The sequence below is a fragment of the Achroia grisella genome, unplaced genomic scaffold, assembly GCF_030625045.1.
Source record: "Achroia grisella isolate CSIRO2021 unplaced genomic scaffold, CSIRO_AGI_Agris_v1 utg1573, whole genome shotgun sequence".
Classification (NCBI taxonomy): Eukaryota; Metazoa; Arthropoda; class Insecta; order Lepidoptera; family Pyralidae; genus Achroia; species Achroia grisella.
Window position 1 is genome coordinate 1,378,815 of NW_026712655.1, and position 22,216 is coordinate 1,401,030.

General features: G+C 31.8%; 1 protein-coding gene across 1 annotated transcript in view; it reads left to right on the forward strand.

The window, feature by feature from the left end:
- The window catches only part of LOC131841095 (cell adhesion molecule Dscam2-like), a 42,470-nt gene extending 25,662 nt beyond the window's left edge, over positions 1–16,808 (forward strand). Inside the window, exons 18-34 of the mRNA XM_059189333.1 lie at positions 199–356; positions 1,160–1,397; positions 1,880–2,019; positions 3,042–3,112; positions 3,513–3,762; positions 5,170–5,351; positions 5,969–6,092; positions 6,675–6,804; positions 7,212–7,396; positions 7,893–8,069; positions 8,252–8,481; positions 9,034–9,346; positions 9,986–10,214; positions 13,239–13,345; positions 13,894–14,046; positions 15,259–15,330; positions 16,737–16,808. Coding sequence (XP_059045316.1) covers positions 199–356; positions 1,160–1,397; positions 1,880–2,019; positions 3,042–3,112; positions 3,513–3,762; positions 5,170–5,351; positions 5,969–6,092; positions 6,675–6,804; positions 7,212–7,396; positions 7,893–8,069; positions 8,252–8,481; positions 9,034–9,346; positions 9,986–10,214; positions 13,239–13,345; positions 13,894–14,046; positions 15,259–15,330; positions 16,737–16,762 — 2,785 coding nt within the window. The 3' untranslated portion in view covers positions 16,763–16,808. The remainder of the gene's footprint in view (positions 1–198; positions 357–1,159; positions 1,398–1,879; positions 2,020–3,041; positions 3,113–3,512; positions 3,763–5,169; positions 5,352–5,968; positions 6,093–6,674; positions 6,805–7,211; positions 7,397–7,892; positions 8,070–8,251; positions 8,482–9,033; positions 9,347–9,985; positions 10,215–13,238; positions 13,346–13,893; positions 14,047–15,258; positions 15,331–16,736) is intronic.
- The last annotated feature ends 5,408 nt before the right edge of the window (positions 16,809–22,216 follow it).

A 22,216-nucleotide genomic window follows, 5' to 3' on the forward strand; every position in this document is an offset into this window, starting at 1 on the left:
GGACTTGACTATCCATATTTTACGTTAAAGATTAGGCCTGTATGTATTGGTCTGGGTATCTTTCTAAGTATATTATGTATTCACAAATTTAATGTACCTATTTCAATCACTTATCTAGTAACCACCAAGGCAATCGCTAAACAAGATAGCGTTGTATGAATTGTTCAGGATTATTGAATTATTGTTATTATATTTTAGTGGTAGTGGTGGCATAGAAACAAAAGATGCAGGAAACGGTGCGATACTGTCAGAATTAACCATTACACATGCAGGACCGGAACACGCCGGCGAATATCGATGTCTTGCGCGAAACCTTTATGGGAATGATGAGCTAATATATCGCCTATTTGTAAAGGGTAAGTAATGAATAATTTATATTCAATATGTTTTTTCAGATGAATCTCATGAACCGTTAAAAAATCATCTTGTCTACCTTGGTCGTGTAGTGGATAAACACTTACGTCATCATCTTGTGTTGGTTACGGGTTCGATAGTTGCACAATAAAAACAATTACATTTATAAGTATGATTGCACTTGTTTTTTGAAATAGAAACGTAATAAATAATAAACGTAGAATAAGATTAAATTTATCGGTTTTCACGATATAAACTTTGCTTTTTTCAAATTTTATTAATATCTATTTAGATGTTAGAATAACACTTGTGCATTTAAAATATTAGCATGGATGTACATAAATTGTATCCGGAGTATAATATCATTTGTTAAGCTCAGGGTGATAGAGCGAATATCGTGTACGAATGTACTTATAGTCATAAGTGAAGATGTTTGTTGATGAGATATTGGATAGTACGAATTTTACATATTTGAGTACCGATATGTTAATATGGTTGTAACCAGATCGGGCGGTCAAAGGCACTGGCAACAATGGACAATATGGTGTCAACACATACCATGCCAATATTTGTATCGCCGTCTTTTACATAAAGTTGTTATCATTGTTTTCTATCAGTAATCAGAAATTTATAATATACGACTTCATTAGTGTCGGCCTAACTATAACTGATCCTTTGTGAGATCTAGGGTCCTAGTCTCTACTAGGACCCTAGAGCCTCGTGACCAATATTCTTATTGGTGACGAGGCTCAAATAATGAAGAAATTAAATACTACATTTAAATAATTGTAGTTATTTTTTTTAGAGCGTCCATCAATACCTGAAGAAGTTAGAGTATCAGAAGTATGGTCAAGAAGAGCTAGAGTTACTTGGAGACTAGCTCGCGGAGCCTTAGTTTCACATTATTCTCTGCAGTACCGTGCTCTTAATCGAGATTTAACAATCGCTCCACTTGACGCTCCGCTATCCGCTCTGCTCGACACATGGGACTCGCCCGATATCCTCAACGTCACGTTAACTAATTCGGATTTGCTTCATGTCGCGTAAGTTTCTGTCACCTTATGAATATGATAATTCTCTAGTGATTTCAATTCTGTCAGAAATGTACAATTAGCATATAATTAATGTTTTCATTTGATAGTTGTAATAGAATGTTAAGGTGTGTTCATATTGTTAAGTTAATTGCATTTACATACATACATATATCGATATCTTTATCTAAATTAATACTATGAAGAGTACGTTGTGAAAAATCTTTGGAACTATTATAATAGTTATTTACATATTTTTTTCTTAAATTTGATAGGTAACGTTTAGCTATAAAATTTTCTCTTTAATTTTATATCTTCTTAAAAAATCGATATTTTACCAAAAAACAAATAATATTTGAGCTGTTCCTGTTCGTATTATATATGTAAACATTTTAATTAATTTATAAGATATTGAGTCAATATCAAGATACCATATGATACCATAATAACTGTTATACTATATCGACTGAAAATCGTATAATATGTATACATAGGTCAGAAGGGCCGGGTCGGGCGGGCGCGTTGGTGGCGGGATTATCTCCCGATACGCGATACGCACTTAGGCTAGCCGCCTACAATGATGTCGGCGGCTCCTCCTATACCGCACCTCTACACTTCACCACTCGAGAAGAAGGTAAATATACTTAACATTGATGCTTTCTCCTTTACAGAGGATTTAGAAGCATCCAGTCTATATATAGCTTTAGTTACACGCATATTGAGTACGAAGTTTTTTTTATTGGAAATTGTGTGATCTATTATTACTTTGAAAATACACATATTGTAACAGTTAATACTATTATATTTATGTATGTATGTCTTTTATGCATGCAGAAAATAAAAGGTATTCGTTTTTGAAAATAAACACCTTTTATTTTACCATAGTCGGCCAAATAGATTGGTGTTAATAAGTATACGTACAAGTACTAATGCTGCTGCTTTATCCGCGCGTACATTCTTAGACGCCATAGAATGACGATAGTGAAACGACATAAATAAATAAAACCTTTATTCATCGCCACCTATTATTTTATTAATAATTGTAAGTAGTTGATGGCGTATATAAAATTAATAAGAAACAAAATACTAATTTCTCCACATTTATCAACATATTTATTTAAAACTTCACGCAAATTACTGGAGGAACTGGAGTTTTTACATAAATACAGTTAATACAATCTTAACACAAGAAAACAAAGTTTTCTGTTTTACGATTTCACAATTTTATATAGTATGTAATATTAATTTCATACTCTATGAGTGTAACATTGTACGTATTAACATCGCGCATACGCATACTATGACGCGCTCGTCGCTCCGAGGCGGGTAGACGCAGTAAGATGACATTTGTGCATCTGTGGTGCATTACGTTTGCGCGGGAAAACTAACAAAATGGCTTCTTCTGTAGATATACGAGTTGTGCTTAATTCTTAATTATTTTATACTGTTCAACATAACTTTATATATCTGTAATTTACTTTTAAATCAATATACTTTTATATACAACAATACGAATATAAATAAAGCCCCTACTAGCATACCTAACAATACTATATAATAAATACACAACCTACTCGCTTATGCCACATAGTACCATAAGTAGAATGTTTGTTTATTGTGATAGTATTTAATGTAACAATGAATTCTGTTCACTAGCACCGGGAGGAACACCACGTGATATCACAGTGCGGGCACTTAGGGCTCGAGAGCTTCATGTCACTTGGCAGGTAGCCAGCTTCAGTTATGTGAACACCTAATTATTTATATAATAGTAAATCACTACACTAACACTTTAACCCTATTGTAATTTATACTTGTAATTTGAAGTAAGAATGTATGTAGGCACATGTACAATAGATATCCACCAAATAATTTTTCTATGACTGGTGTTTTTATTTAGAATATTTTATATATTTATATAATATAATTCAAGTCTTTTCATAATAAAGCCACCTCCTATCAGAGTTTTTAATATTTATACTTAGTATCTACTACTTTCGATAAACAATTGTTTGTTAAATCAACAAATGTTCGTTACATATGCGAACTCATGGTTAGATAAAATTCAAAATAAATTAATAAAAAAAAATCAAGTGCAGATGAAATTCCTAAGTTTTATCTCAATAGCCGCCATCGAGGGAGACTTGGCACGGCACCTTACTGGGATACACGATCAAATGGTGGGAAGTGACCGAAGAGGGCAAAGGTGTCATAAGTGATAACCCAGGATCGGAGAGCGGGGCTAGCGCTGACGCCACTAGTACTACTTTAAGAGGATTAAAGGCAGCCACCCGGTATGGGGTGACGATACGAGCCTATAACGCGGCGGGACCCGGCCCGGTTTCACCTCCTCACTATCGACATACTTTAGAATCACGTAAGTATACAATAGTTGTTGTTTAGTTATAGTTGTTTATATATAATAGATGTAATGAAAATATATACATTTATTTATATATTTTCATCACAACTACTGTTCAATCGGTTCTCTCTCTCTCGAAGGTTAATATTCTATCTGATAGCGTTGTTCATTCTTTGATTATCTATTAAATACCAAATTAAAAATAAGAGAGGCCTAAAATTTATTAGAACATATAAAATCAAAACATTTTACTTTAGATACTTAATTATTTTATACAATAAATCGGCAATAAAAATGCAAATATTGTTACTAAATATGTGTATACATATGTTATGTAAAACCATAATTGTAACCATTTCATTAATTCTCTAATAAATATTGCCGAGATTATATTTGTTTATAAATATGAACAAATATAAGCTCGGGAATCTTTATCAAAAAACGCGTTAAACTGTTTCTAAGTCACGTAAAAAATATTTTCTACGTAACTCTGGTCAGATATAGACCGTGTAATAGGACTAATTAGAGCACGGTCGAAATTTATTGTTTTTGGTTAGATAATAATATTACTTTATCTATGGGTGCCTGATTTTCGTGATTCGTGATGGGAATTGTTAATATTAAAATTAAATCTTCCCTTTACACTTTGGTAGAGAGAATAAGTATACATCGAGTACAGATTGTAAGGCGTGATTTTAATAGGATATTTTTATTTAATTTGGTTTCTTGATGACTTTACACACACTTTCGCAGTAATTTATTGTCGATCCTTCTGATTTATTTGAAATCCATTTTAATACCTTTACTAGTACCGGATGTACTAGCAAAGGCATCATTTCAACTTTGGATAGTAAGTTGAATTTTTAAAAAACCTATATACCTACAATAAAATAATCCTAACTGACTGAGATTCGCCATAGGAACCTTGCAATTTGTAATATAACTATGACTATGTTAATCCCAAATATAAAAGTCATTATTACATATAAAAGCTTATTTACATAACCGTAATTACTTTAAAGAAGAAATCTCTGTGACTACAATGTTTTACTGCAGACGTCTTGGTGACAAGATTCACATAAAAACTTCATGGATAAAAACTTTGCTCAAGAGTAAAAACAGCCGTTTTATTAAATGTCCATAATAACACCCCTTAAGAAGTTCAATAGCCAAGCTGGAAGTCCAACGAGGCGGTAGTCAGTTTTGTCGTCTCGCGTAAATAAATCCGCACTTCTATCGACGTGAAGCGACGATCGTAAATTTTCCCATCAAAATGCAAAATGGCTTAATTGGACTGTGGCCTTTCCGATCTAGGTCAAACGATTCAGAACAAATTGATAGCACTTTTGTGCTCCGGCTTTATTGCATTTTTATAACTGGAAATATCTGGAATGTTCTACAACAATGTACATAATTCCCTAGCACCGACGGGTGGGCCCGAAGGAGTGTCGTGTTTGGCAAGTAGTTCAACATCTCTGCGGGTGTCATGGCGACCCCCGGCTATCGATAATAGAGGTGGATTGATAACACATTACACATTACAATATACTAGACGTGATGTTGATCCATTGCTTCCATCCCAAGATGCCTATCTACGAGTTCAGGTAAGAATGATTTTATTCAACTATAGGTATATACAATTCACATGACAGACATTCGGTACAACAAATTTTTCACAGTTCGTTACCATGCAGAGTATTGCAGAGAATACGACAATTCTATTGTTTTTATAGTCGATGGTTATAAAATAGATAAAATTTATATACTTTATATATTTTCATATATATATCAGCAAGTATGATATATGTAAATGCAGGTAACTTAAAAAGGTAAACCTAATTAATTAAAAACTAGTATGATCATAAACATCAAAATCTCTCGTAATGGGTTAATGGGTTGTTATGACATAATTATAACAACCCATTAAATTACCTTCGTATAAGTGTTTAAACCATATATAATTTCCCTTCTCCTATACTACCTTCCGTTTCTTTATGCTTCTTACGACACTCTGGGGTTAAAATATAGTACATATATCTAATTTTTTTGTCTATTTGGTAATACAGCGGAGATATTATTTAAAAAAATGTAAATAATATTAATGTACGTCATTACCTACAAATACAAGATGGCTACCAAATAAAGGGATAACTGTAGATTTAGTGACCGATTTCATGTAAATATATAAATGTAAGCGTAATGTCCATCCATCATACAACAGGGGGAAGAGGCCACTGTATCTAGACTGACCTCGTATGCGGAATACGAAATAAGAGTTCGGGCACATAATGCGGCAGGTGATGGACCGCTGTCCGCTCCACAAGTGTGCAGAACTGATGAAGACGGTTAGTTTTCTGCTTAATGATTTTATTATACTACTACTAGGTGTGACATGAAACAAAATCAGACTGAAATAAAACATTTAAAAAGATAAAAACAATTACGTTAGTTTTTTTGGGCCAATGCTTCATTTCGCCTGCTATAACAAATATAGTTGAAATTAGATTTATGAAGTATTGGAAGTTTTCAATAGTTTATGTATACTAGATAGAATCAACCGAGTAACTATTTGGCAGCTCTTGCAGAGATTAATATTTAGTAAGAAAGTGTATGTAGCTTCTATGGGATTTAAGTGTATACCTAAAATGTCAATTATCTTAACAACATAATTTTACTGTTAATGTGGATGTGTGTCATATTTTCAATGCAAGTCTGGATAGTTAACCACTTAGATGACAGACTGTAAAGACTGAACCTTTTTTGACTACACTTGAATGACTTTTTGGTAGTTATTTAGTAGATAGACCATATAATAATATTGCCCTAAGATGATAATTTTTTTACATTAATTGAAGCGGTTAATGCAGAGAGCTACAGTGATAGGCTTAGTTTATATTGTCAAAATTAATGGTGATATAAAATTTTAGTACCAAGCGCCCCAGGTGGAATGAAGTTGATTGCTCTAAGCGAACGTTCATTAAGAGCTTCGTGGTTACCACCTCCAGAGCCAAATGGAAAACTTACCCATTACAGTCTATATGTCAAGGATTTATCTGGGTGAGTTCTATGACTTATTTATGTCTGTTCTATGATTAAAAAAAAATCCGTAAAATACTTTTTTATTTTTACATGCAATTTAGAACAATTACACGTATTTGTCTATATATAATGAATGTTACATAGATTATACTTTTTAAAATATTCAACATAAATACAATGTTTTGTTGTACTTTGCTCTTGTCCATATAAGTGATATTAATATACTTGACCATTGTTTTATTTTTTCATTTTATTTTTAATTCATATTTCAAGATTAATGGAACAATGTCGTTTATTTTGATATTAGAAATATATGTAAAATTTCCTGCACGTATACAAATATATACTAATATCATAATAAGGAATAATTTGATGGTTTGGAATGAATAAAGGTCAAATGAGTCAAAGGCTACATTGTTCTGTAGATCCCAAGAAGCAAACATATCTCGGGTTAATGCGTGCACGGAGCCGGAAGGGGGGTCTGTGGAATGTATGAAATCTTTGCGTGGTCTCCGCGCTGGAAGAACATATGAGGCCTGGGTGAGAGCATCCACTGCTGCTGGAGAAGGCCCACCATCTGCTGCTGTTGCTTGCCAAACTAGCTCATTAGGTAACATTAATTATTGTGTTTTCTTTAAAAAAGAAATAAAGTATTGATTATATCTTAACACCTACGGTACATTTCAAATGTTCTATTATTTCAATCTACTGTATATACTGTATATAATAGACGAGGGAAAATATGGTACTTCCTCTAATTTGTACAAGCTAGAATAAATATGTTTTTCACCCGCACTAAACTTCTTAATTTCTCACAAAGTACTAATAGAACAGAAACTTGTTAGGGGTGATAACATTAAAGTTAAGTAACTTTAAGAAAAATAAAGTTGTTTGTTGCTTTCTATATTTAATATTTTAAAAGATTAAATAATGTGTACTTAAATTAATACGTCAGTAAAAAATTCGAGCTAAGTAGGGAAATAATAGTTAAATAGTCCCAAGTTCAAACCCATCAGTTTTGCAATAAAACAAAATTATAACAGAACTGATAATACAACTTAGTCGTATGTACTCAATGTATTCATGGTTTTCTCCAATTGGTATAGCACCAGCCCGTATTTCTTCATTCGGAGGGTTGACTATGGGAGCTGCAGGGAGCTCCTTATCATTACGTTGCGTGGTTGGAGGAGCCCCTCCACCAGCTAAACGTTGGCTTCGAGGCGGAAGTCCATTGCATCCACGTGCCCCATTTCATCTTGATGGCGACGCCTTAGTAATTCGAAGTTAGTACCGTGTATATAACCAATATATATGTCATTATATTTCTAAATGTTGTAATATTATTTCTTTTATTTTTTTTTATAAAATTACATGCTCTCGGTGAGTATATTTAAATAGATAATTTAGTCATTGTAATATAATTTAGAAAACATACGTCTTTTTTTAATCTTGAATTTTATATTAGGTTTGGATTTATCACACGCTGATAATTACACATGCGTCGCTGAAAATCCTCACGGATCAGATTCCGTTACGTGGCGAGTAGTGGTATTGAGGCCACCTACACCACCTGGTCTAGCTTTATTGGAAGCTCGGTCACGGGAATTAGAATTGGAATTGCGACCAGCTTCTAGATCACCTGGACATGCTTTACCTAAAGCTTATACACTGCACTGGAGACTTGCAATGCATGAGGTAAACATTTTTTTCTAAAATTACTTTTAAAAAAAAATATTTAACTTACTAATTGTTTATGAATTTAAAAAAAATCTATTTAACTTACTCGATCGTATACATGCCATCCGTTTGTCTTCCATCGATTAAGCATAAATTCGGTACTATGTATTATAAGTAGTTATTATATTGCTGCTAAAGTTACTATGGGGTAGTATGTGTTATAATATGTATATAATAATAATATCTACACATGAAAAAGTGGTCTTCAAAGTAATATTTAAAATTATCGTGTCACAGTGTTTCTGACCAATCTCCTTCGGAAGGGCTTTTTATGAAATTTTGTATATATATTCAGTATATCGTAATATAGTATAGGATGTAAACCATTCTTCATACACCTAATAGATAAGGGATAATTTGTATTTATTTTCTGAATATTTTTATGAGTTATGATTCGGCAATAAAATTATCACCGTTCTACCATGAATCCCTATTGTTTAATCGCGATTTTAATACTTCAATTAAAGTGGCAAATGTTTGTCGGGTCAGTTAGTGTAATTATATTTTTAGGGTGAATGGCGAATTCAAGCAGCGACCCCAGGACCAATTACATTGACGAGTTTACGTTGTGGTTCATCATATAAAGCATATGGTTCTGCTGGAGGTGCTCCAGGGGCTGAAATAACTGTCCGAACCTCCGGTGGACCACCAATTGCACCACCAGATGGAAGGTGGATTCGAACTAATGCAACACATGCTAGGTTCGATACAAGTGCGTGGAGTGACGGCGGTTGTGGCCCCGTTGCACTGAAGTTGGAGTGGGCTGGTTCTGGTGTAGCCGGAGCGAGGGATGTGCCTGTAGGAGGAGAAGTTATACTGGGCGGTAAGAAATAATTATAACACTAATATTTGCTTAATAACATCAAAACATTATTGAAATTTAAGACAAAATTAAATAAGGGCATTTTCTGTCTGGATCCAATAATTTATAACAACCTTGCGCAACCTAGATAATAACTAATTATTCAAAAATAATCTTAAAAGTTTGTTGTTATCTGAAACATTATTTTGTTATTGAATACCTAAACGAAGATAATGTAGGGTAATTCATTGTGAGATTTATCGGTCCCCATTGGTATTTTGGTGAACAATATTGGTTTAATATCTTAACTGTAACAAAACTAATTCTTAATCCTAAGCCCTTTTTAATAATTGGATTAAGTGCGTGGATTTGTGATAATAATTATACTTTGATAATTATAGGTAAACATTTATACCTCCTTAACATCTGTTGCATTTCAGTGATGAGTAAATGTGGGAAACATATTTAAAAATAACCTAAACCATTGTATCACATTTAAAGCATAAACAAATAGTTTTATTAAATAATCTTGCTTAAGAACTTCGTTACTGTTGACAAGGAAACTTTTGTCAATTACTCCTTGATTACTATAGACATTCATACTATAGACAATACAATTATTTTATAAAATTTTCTTTATCACATCTGCACATTGTGTAGGTCTGACACCCGGTTCACGGTACCGTGTTGCTGCTCGTGGTACAAACGAAGCTGGTTTAACTCGTGAAGTGTATGAGTTCACCACTACACCTTCTGAAGGAGGTTTCGCTGAAGAAGTTGACGCTCCGTTTCCAGCCACAGCTGGTGAACTTGCATTGTTGCTTGCACTGTGTGCGGCGCTGTCACTTGCTGCACTCACTATATTAGCAATACTCCTTAGACGTAAGAGGTAAGATATATATTAACTTGTATATTTTTGAAAGGTCATACCAGCTAATTGTATGAGAGAAGCTTTTATAAGACCTACGGATAGAGTAATAACAGTGGTGGAAACATATGTAGATATTATTCCGAATTTTAAATGTATGTATGTGATTATTATATTAGAAAAAATACTTTCTTTAAGGGTTCGACAATATAAATAAATATACCAGAGATTAGGGTGCTTAGAGGGCACATCTGCTTCGGAAGAACTGTTAATATTAATTTCTAGAATGACGACGTTATGTACTGACCACATTAAAACTGAACAACTTTTGATATAAACTCTAATAGCATTCTATTATGTTAAAAATTAAAAGTAAAAAATGTTTGTAAAGCAAAAAGGGTTCGTTAACGGAGGTGTTCTGTGTGCGACAAACGCTGACACAAAACCTACCGACAATCGAACGACTGCCATCGACCCTTCTCACGCGTCACAAGTCAGAACAGCTTTGAGTGCTAAAGGACATATGACGACCTTTTTATATTTCATATTTAGAAAACGTATTTTGATGGCATTCGTGTTGAGTATCTATTACAATAAATGATATATGGTAAATATCATGTTTATTATATATTCTTAATGCGTCGCTACTCTTAAATACTAAATTTTGGTATATAATGCCTAATAATTGGTATCTAATTAGTTAATATTATACTTTTAATTAAATAAATAATAATCTGTGCAACGACAGGTTTTGACACACGAGGACTTAAATAAAACCACAGTTTAGTTTAAGTCATCCAATATTAATTGTAATCCGGAGCTCATTTTAAGAAAAAATTTATCGGGAATAACGTAAAAATTACATGTTTTCCATCCAAATAAACTATGCAAACATTTTAATCAAATATTGACGTCAAACACACCAATCAAAAACAAACTGCGTATTGGAGGACGACTGGAACTTGAGTATGTACACTAGAGTTATTGTACATTAGAATATATTTTAAAATGAGAATTAACGATCGACCGAAATTAAATATGAGATGTATGTGTGTGTGTATATATTATTTTATTATATTTTATATATTATCTGTGGTAGGAGTAACTAAATTTAAGTTGAAAATTGGTTACTGATTTTAGATTTACGTATCTCAACCCGAAAACTAGCTACTGGTTATCAAATTACGCATCTCCATCTGAATACTAGTTGAGGGCTCGAAATAAGTACTTATATCCGAAAACTTGTAACTTGTAACTGGTTTCGCTACTACGCATCGTACTTAATCTAAAATGTCGTTACTGGATTCAGTATTTCGCACTTTCGTTTGAAGTTTCTCTGTACAAATTAAAATATTTCATATTTTACAATTTAAGCTTTCACTCAAGTTTTCATAAAGTTTTGTTCAATGGTCCCACTAATCGCAATAAGTTATTCCTTCAGAATTCAAAGCTGTATTGAATCGACTTTGAAAATTTTACTTTTCAATCTTAAATTGATTTCTGTTGTCGATGTTTTCATTAAATGTTATATTTTACAAAAACATACCTGTCAGTCACCTCTTGATATTTTAATTTATACTATACTTCTCTCTGTTTTATCTGAAAGTACCTAATGAACTATGTAACTAATAATAACATGAAAAACTTCATTCTTATATTTTTTATATCTAGAATATTTACTGTTTTGATAGTGTGGATATATTTTTAGTGAAACTTTTGAAGGAATTCATACTAATATTATGCTAAAGTATGTCTGTCTATTATCTTTTCATGTTTACAAGAGGTAGACTGACATACAGTGTTTTTTACAAACACTGCATCAGTCTCAATTATTTCACCCGCCAAGCACATTCTTTTACGGGCAGTGTTTCAGATGTAGGGTGTAGATTATGCAGATAAATTATATTACGAGTATTACATGATAACGTGATATATGTAGTGCTGTTATCGTTCACTATCAGGTGGAGTTTTAGCTTGTTTATCATTTTAATTACATAAAAAACGACAGAACGGTTGAAATCATTTTAATCAAATTTGGAATTAAGAAGAGATTACAAGGAATATAGACTTTATCTCAAAAAGGAAAGAACCTTGCGAGAAACAGGTAATATTTAAATTAAAGTTTACTTTATGTAAAAAACAACAGTGATATAAATAATCTTAATATTAACACACACAGAAGTCGATTTTGAATATTCCGAATTAGTTGGCATAATTCAGTTTTCTGTACAAAAGCAAGGGAGATAAAACAAAGCCTCTGACGAGTGGCGACGAGCTTTAATTTAACTTCAAATATAAGTACTTAGCTAAGTTTCTGGGCCTATGTTGGTGTATTCACAACGAATAATTGTCTTTCATTCTACATAAATTATGACAGCCTATGGGGGAGGGAGGCACTGCTTTATTCTGTACGGAACTTTTATTTTCACAGATTTTAATATATTTATATTTCACATATTTAATGACTTTGCTTTCTACAAACAGCTTTAACCTAAAGTATGAAGATATATAGGACATTATCTGTAGTAATTTATTAATCTATATTAACTGATGCTCTTAGTACAACACCGTACATAGTATTTTTATTGACTTCCAATGTTTATATGTAATTTTAAGAAATATTTTAACTGGGTAATCTATGGATCTATGGATCTATGGTTTAAATAAATGAATAAATATTTTTTAGTGATACTACTATATTGTACGTTTTTACATTGAAAACCTTCCAAATATTAAAGATTCCAATTGAGCATCATTATATCTATTTACATATGGTTAGTCTTAAAAGATATATGTACCAAAACGAAAGTCATGAAATAAAAGTACGTTCACTTAGTAAATACAAAGTAGAAATCTGAATGTAAACTATGAACGTCCATATCTACTAAATTCATCATGCGACCGTACCTACAGTTTATATAAGGGTTTTAAAAATTAATGAGAACATTTTTGAGTTTTATAAATACTGTCATTGGGTATAGTACTATTTACGACCGACCAAGTATACACTTTAAACAGTTTCCTTAAGAGTTTTTACATTGTCAGAAGCGACGGCGCGGTAGCGAGGGTTTCAACGAGTGCTGAGAAATCAGGATGCGGCACCTATAGGGCACCTCCTCATCAAACACCGAAATTACCACCAGATCCACCAGGTAACTTGAACATTGGTATATCCAAATATAAAATATTGGAAAATTAATACTGCATCAATATGATGGTTCTGTAAAAGTGTGCATTTGAGTAATATAAGCGAACTAAAAATATTACTCAATAACAAACACATTAATCTGTGTACTTGAAAAAATAAAATGGATCTCAAATTGATGGTATTTCATTGTACTCATGTTCCTCCATACATTCGTTGATTATACCATATAGTGATTTAAATGGATCTGCGACTGTAGTTAAATCATGATAACATTTGTTTTATTTTACGAGTTGATACACTCAAAAATGTTTTAAAAGTAATAAACATCTAAATATTGATTAGTATCTATTGAAAAACATTGACGCATAAAGTAATTGTACTAGTACCTAACTAAAATAGTTTGACTTGTTTAATTAAATTTTGTGACTACAACAAAATATACTCGTATGTTGTTTTTACTTTTAAGTTATTTCTAGAAGAACTTGATATTTTGCGTATTTTTCATATTCATTTGGTAGGTATTATGTAAAAAACAAACCCACATTTTTTTAGATGTATATGAAATAAGTCCATACGCAACATTTGCGGGTGGTCCCGGCTCGGTGCAGGGCGGGGGCGGATCTCGCGCTTACACGCTACAATTGCGAGCGCTCGCTCGCCATGATGATGACGCCGCGCCGCCGCCGCATCAGTCGTGTTGTGACGGTCAGTGTAAATACTACCTAATTACACCTGGTTATGATACATTTTTTATTAAGCAACAAGAATTCTACAGAAACTGACGACTCTCTTGACGGTTTGTGGTACGTCGTTTTACTACAGATATCCTGTTATACCAATGGTACCAATCATTTGTTGCCATTCTAGCACACTAAGATGTCATACCACCATATCTTGTAATTTCATTGTCTTATCTTTCCCTTAAACTAAAACAATCTTATAAACCAAGCTCATTGGTGATATTTGTACCCACGCAGATGACTTTGCACAAAGTAGAGTCCAGAAAATTATATCTATTGATTTCACCAGGTTATGCAACGTTTAGATTTTGTTGGACAATAAATAATCATGTTTAAGCTTATAAGGTTTCTTAAGAATCGGCAACATACATGTAATACTGATGGGACTTAAGAGCTGATAATAACTTGTTGGTTAAATAAACTTGGTTTATAAAACAAACCCCAGTTAATTCTAAAAAAATATGTCCTTCACATTTCTACTTCAGGAAATGAAAGAATCCTATTGGATATATTTTTGAGATTTGATTTATCTAGTTATTCTACTTTCACAAAATAAAAGTTTGGAAGTCATTAGGTAGGTATAAAAGTTTCTAGAAAAAGTAACAACTTTCAATATTATATCAAAGTAAAGTTGTACCTACAGTTTATACTATTTCTGACAAACTATAAATTGTGTTAGAACGGGAACGAGCCAATTTAGAATAAAATTAGAAGATGTAAGAAACTTTATATACATCTCAGAGCGTTTCTGCGAGAAGGCCTTTTAGTAGAATTGAAGACGAATTCATTAATCTTGAAACGTGACAGACTGATTTTAATAACAAATCTCAATGTTAAAGTATACGTAGTTGAAATTGCTTTCGCAGTTAGATATGAAAATGATATAATAAGCGTGTACCTACCTAAGTTTTTGAAGTTAGGTAAATACTATATATGAATGACCTCAGGTCTATCATGGGTCTTCTAGGTACTATTTATGCACTGCCTTATCCTGTAATTTTACTGCATTATCTGAACTTTTAATCAAAATACATCTTATGAATGAAACTATTTTGTGACTCAAATAGTTGAGACAGGGGTACCAACGTAGAAGACATCATAGTAAAAGTAATCATGTATACTTTTTCTACTATTTATAACTAATTATCATTTATTGAAATTAATGCGATATGCACAGAGGAGACATGCGTGGACGCATGTGATGCGCAGCGGCGAAGGAGGCGCCGACGGCACTATTGCCCCGATCACGGTAAGATTTTTTTGGACTATAATGCAGCTGGCTGCAGCTGGCTGCCGCTGGCCTTTACAGCTTCACCCGATGAAAAAGGGCGAGTGCAGATGATACTCCAAACCAGCGGAAGGACTTATGGAGCGGTTGAAGCCCAACTCTCGCCCGATGGATACGACTTTAGTCTGAGAGCAGGGGGGATCGGAGGAGGGGGGAGTGGGCTAGATGTAATTTGTAAGTAGATAACAATAATATATATTATTTAGATATTCATTAAACTGGTCTATTTACTATGTGATGACTGAATGAATACAATGTCACACAATACCTACCTTTTAATTTCCTTTAGTTTGTAAGTGGCGACTAGAGAAACATATTATCATTATAAGTAGTTAATGTAGTTGAACGGGTCTTAGCACATTTCATTATATGGAAAATAAAGGTCTCAACTTACCTCACATTGTGTAGAACTCGAGACCACAGCTAGTGAAACCTAGTCGAAATGTTGAGATAAGTAGATACCTTAATGTTCTATAAAATTCGTGTGAAGATCCAATTATCTATATAATGTATCTAAAAATTAAAGATAACTAGAAATAAATTTCTAATACACCGATCTTTTTACCGATATATACTCGTATATATACACATTTTATTATTGCTTTGCGAGAGGGAGCTCATTTCAAAGTCTACTATTTATCAATCACATTTCCTACTAAAAATGATATATACCTTGTTTATGTTCAATAAAGTATAAATAAATAAGTTTTTTATGTTTTGCATATTTGCTTATCATTGATCTAAGTACAGCAGTAATCTAGTTTGTAAAGTTCCCTTCAATTTGAACATTGTTCAATATTAATATTTGACTTAGGTAATTTTATGTTTAATGTATTCTGTGCATATCCCTGTTGTAACTGGAATTGGACTCTTAGTAATTTACAGCCAAATTTAATTAATCAATTACGTTGCTACCATTGAAGTTTTGTTTTACCCAAAACAAATTTGTTTGTTATTTAGTAAACCTGTATAGCATTGCCAAGGAAAATAAATATCCAATTAAATTAATTATCCGGAAACATTCTGTTTGGCAACAACACCATTCGGTAACCATTCCATGTTTTAATTTACCTACTTACTATTATGTTTTGGAATATAAACAAAACAATTTTAATATCGATTTATGCACTTTATTTCTATTTTATAACATTGGTGTTGTTTTTTATCTAGACAGAAAATATATTTTTAAATCAACAAGTATAAAAAAGACAAGGCAAAACGCTGTTGTATGTGGAAGAAGCTATGTATATTTATGTCTCTTTATGATAAATGAATAATTAGCTAATGTACGGTTCAATTTGCACAAATTATGTATATATATTTTGGTAAATAGGATCTAACCTAATTATAATAATATCTGATTACAGGTTGTTCACAAGACTCAGGAAGTTGAGAAACGAAACTGCCAAATTCTTTAGTAAAAAATTGTCTATAGCCAGTATAACTTAGTAAATTCGGTTATACATATTAATATGTATACAAAAATTTATACAATAATATTGTCTATTTATACTATGAAGTTTTTCTTTGCATCCGATTATATCCCATTGTGACATTCGTCCAAGACAATTTTATAGAAAGAATATTATTAAGTATATAATACATATGATTTAGTACTTGACCAATTTCATACTTATACATACAGAGTTTCATTAATTTGGTACTTAACTTCCGACTCCCGCTTAGATGGTGGGACGAATTCAATGTGTGTGTTCCACTGATCAATCGTATTCATTGATCAGTGGCTAACCAGATCCTTCCTCCCTCCACCTTGAATGAATATCTTTTTGAATGAATTCATCTATAGGAGTATAACATGTTAGAAGAGGTTGGCTATAAAGATAATACAACAAAAGTACTTTTTTGTGACTGGAATGGTAAATAAGCTGATGGCCCACCTGATTGTAGTGACAACCGTCTTTTGCATGAACAGAACCATAGATATCGCGTTATCATCTGACATGTGGTATCTATTAACTTTTCTAGAGTTTTCTATAATTATACTGCCATATCTCATCCTTTAACCGAAACACAGTTTAAAAAGCTAACTGTAGTCTAGCGCTTTAGCACACCGCTTTACTTCCGATGGTCGCGGGTTCGATTCCTCGCACGGCACTAACATTTCTATTCATGAGGAGTTGTTGCGGTAAGCCCTTTTTAGGGCTACTAATAACACTTATTAATTAATCGCATAAGAAAATTGAGGTTCTATTACGATAAATAATAACCATACAATATAGAAATACAAAAAAAATCTTATAGTCAATTTCGAGTTGAACAAATCCTCAATTTCAAAAAGATTATTGTAGAGGTCAATAAAGTTTTCTCTTGTATGAACTCTAAATAAACGTAGTAAAATCATTAATGTCAAAAAACATACAAATTACATTACCAGAAATATTTAGATGATATGTCTTACCTTTGATGTATATAAACACAACAATAATACTACACTTACATACATATATATCTCATATAAGTGTAACATTGGATCAAGGCAGTAATTGCTTACCTGTCAAGTTGAAGCAACTTAATAGATAACACATACCTGTCAAGTTTGCAGTATTCATCTGTAATGCTTACAGCGCTATTTCAACGTTTTGCTAATGTTGATCGATGTGATTAAATGATCACTAGAATTCTAAGCTGGATATTAATGATAACCGACATATTATTATCAACTTAAGTCATTTCATACAACGTAACTATACTATATAGGTAATAATAATAATGCTCGTAAAAATCCAACAAGAGTTGAGAAAATGAGACAACAGTGAATATAATAATAATATAACTCTACTGTTCATTAAAAATATTTACAAAAAAGAAACTTAATATAAATATGCTAACAAAAGGTGGCCTTATCGCTCTAAGCAATCTCTTCTAAACATGCTTATTTAAATTACGATAAAAGAAAACGGCATTAATTACTGCCATAATAGTTCTGTACTCTATGATACATACTACCTAATTGTATTACTGTTACAAAATAAAGAATATAACATATAAGGACTCATACATAACACACTAATGAAATAAATAGATACATTAATGAATAATTCCTGATTTTAAATTTCATATAAAAGACTAAAAACTTGTACTTAATTCACTATTCACAAAATATTATTATTATTTCTTGTTAGCAAGAAACTCATAAATCATAGCTGCATCAACGTGGCGTTTTGGCTGGGACTCTGGCAGTTAACGAGAATTATGGATTGTTGTGGGTAGGTAAGTTGACAAGCATATTATAACATTTTTAATAATGTTTCTGCATATTACAAAATTGGTATAAGTCAAATCTAATTTTGATTTTGATGTTCTTTAAAAATTGTAATCAATTAGCGAATTTTAAAGGCTTTTGATGGACTTCTAATAGACATAGACTAATACTAGTTAAAATGTAACTAGTATTGGTCTATGTCTATTAGACTATGTCTGAAACTATAAACAGATAAGAACAGGTTCTAGCCATAAGAAGTATATCCCTAATAAAAAAAACTACTATACTCTTGAAAATAAATGAAAACTGATTGATTTTTTTTGTTTTAGATTTTTTCCCTAAAATATGGTCAGTAGCCAGTATATTAAGGAAGGAACACTGGATAAAATTATAATGAAAATATTGTGCTAAATTAAAAAACTAATCAAGACACAAAAATGACTCTAAAAGATTTTGATGCCATGTAGTAAAAGCATTGTACTAATTGCTAGAAACAAAGAAAACAATTATTTATTTACCAAATATTATATATATTAATATTATATTAATAGAAGTACTACGTATACAATACTATACGTAGTACTTCTATTATATTAAAAGGTCCATGTATTCGTTTAGAGAGCGTGAGTGATAAATTGCTGCGAAAGTTACATTTCGGGGTCAGATACGGCAGGTGTCTAAAGTTGCCCTATTTTATGGTAAAAGGTGATACGTAGGCAGACGCATATCCTTACAGTACAATTCTAAAAAGTGATTGGTGTTGTAATCTACGTATTAGTATATATATTAAATTACATAAGCGAATGTTTTTTTTTTATTACCATTTCACGATTGAACGACTCTTTATAAAATTAGACTTGAAGATTTATTCTGTAATAGGGACTGCTATAGGCTAATTTTATCTGAAAAGAAACAAACAACGTACATAACTTTAATACGTAATAACTATTAAAATACTAGGTTTTATATTTCCAATCATACCGGAATAAATAAATTATTTGTTGTTTTAAATGTACTGTATCCACACACGAACTTTGGCAATAGGGTATCAATATTAAAAACTATTGAAAGTAAGATTACATACATCAAAGATACGGACATATCCAAGTGAAAATATTTAAGGCATCGTTTCCAAAATTGTATACAAATGTATTTACGTACATTTTTGTAACTGAACAGGTTGATATAATAATTTCAATGGAAATTACTTCCCCGCAAACCCACTGGCCGCAATCCGCAAAAGGGTTTTGAGCCATAACAATTAAGAATGCTGTCACTATACGACTGGTAACATATGGTTTGGTTACAAAAGTAAAGGAAAATAGAAGATTTAAATGTTGGAAGAAAATTTATGACAATATTCGTTTCGTTCCCTCAATATACATGTACAGATAGTAACAGCTGCTGTGATAAATCATGATAAGTCTTTCAGAAATATATATGTAGAAGTATATATGTGTAATATAATAACCTGTATCGTATAGTAGCAATAGTAGAATTGTGAAGTATAAAATAATGAAATCAAGTTAATCATTCTTTCAGACTGTTTGATATCTACTACTTAATCCTACAGATTAGCAATTTCCTCTCTCCTATCTTCATCTCTCCTTCCTTCCTTCTCTCTTCTCTATGATGATGAAGATTGTTTCGCTATCATTATGCAAGAGCAGAACAGAGTTCTATAGCTTGTTTGTTCGTATTCCACAAATTTTTAGTAGCTTAAATAGAATTCAGTTCAATGGAGTTCTATCCTATGAGACCAAGTATACGGATCCATTAGTTGTGTATACTATATAGTATTAGCTACTTATATTTGTCTTACAACTTACAAATGAAATCTTATTTCTTCTTGTTAAAATAAAATTCTTTTTAGTTAATATGTAACTGCCTTTCTTTGCTCCAGTGTTTGTACTATTATGGTTGTGCAAATCTACGTACTAGTTCCTTATTATTGTCTAATTTACAATTTACCAGTATTATATATATTTATAACTAATGACCACATTTAAAGCACGTATCTAATTAGGTATAATTAAACTAATAATCACAAAGAACTTTTAACCATTTACACTAATGAATGATGATAGAAGTAAGTGTTTAGTTAATATTATACGTGACTTCCGTTTGTAAATGAGTGCCCATTTATTTACAAAGCTTTGGTGGAACGCTGTTCCTCTAATTAGACCTTTATCATTTCCAAACGTGACCATTTCAAAGATTTATTTACATTCATTTTAATAAAGAAAAGTAGAATCATATAATTATTATTCCTATCTCAAAATCCCAAGTACGGATGTAGTTCCAAAACGAATTTTGGTACATTACCGTATATAACACGTTTGTATGCAAATTTTATTCCCAAAATCCCGCCTGATGGAAAACGGTCCCTCGAAGTATTATCGGGGCAGACGGCCAGACCCTGGGAACTTTTGGGTCGACTTGATAACATATCCCTATGTACACCACTCAATATGTCTATTACCTTATCATGTAGACAAAATTTCAGAAACGATTTATATGAACAACACAATTTCTTTCATATAGACGGACTGCAGAGTGAAAACCCGCAGTCATGAACTTCTGTATCTATTAATTGACATTAAATACTTTTAAATAATTATTTTAAGTAATCTTATTAGTTAAGCTACTACTGGGTAATAAAGGTAGATACCTAAAGTATTAATTTATACCTAGTAGAAATCTGCTAGATAACAGGCTTAATTTTGAAATTAGTTGTTAGAAATTCTTGTATAAAATTGAGTTTAACAATTCCACGATTGTGAATTGAATACTTGATAGTGATAGCTGCAAAACATACATTTTGACTTTGGAAAATTTGGAAAAAACAACTATCAAATTCAATGAAAATGAAGACCTGCATATAAAAATTATCGCTGCAAGGTAAACCAGTATATTGACATAGAGTGCAAACCGTTTATTAGAGCGTGAAGACTTCTAAAAAACTATTATTCTAAAATACATCGACACCACGTACTTTTATAGAATCTGTGTATCTATCGACAGAAAATTTCTTTGAGAAAATTAAATGGCACTTTACATATTTATTTTATATCTAATAAATTGTATTCTTTATACTAAATTACTTCATAATATAAAATACATTTTACCTCTTATTTTGGGTCAAATAGAAAACAATGAGATTGAGTGGACATTAAAACATGGATAACAGTGGTCGTTTACATAAATTGCTTCGGCATGGATAAGTACTTTCTGTATATACCCAAAGGTTTAGCGTCATTATCATTTTGTGGTTGTTTCTTTTTCATATAAATGCGTATTTGTTTGTTGTTACTTGTTGAAAGCTTTTGTCGTAATAAATATTTATGGGAACAGGTCCTTAAAATGTACTTACTATTTGTTTTTTATTTAACTGTCAAAAATATTTTGTATTTTAATAAAAATATATGCAAATTCAATTTCAATTCAATTCTTCAATTACATCTAGAAGACTTCGGTATATGAATGATCATCAATCAGAATAGTGTAATTGTGATTTGGTGATGTTCATTCTGTGCTGTATTGGCAGATGTTCTTAAATGTAAGTTAAGGGTAGCTTTTTTTAAAAAATCAACAGAGATCGTCTATAATTTGGATAATGTATTT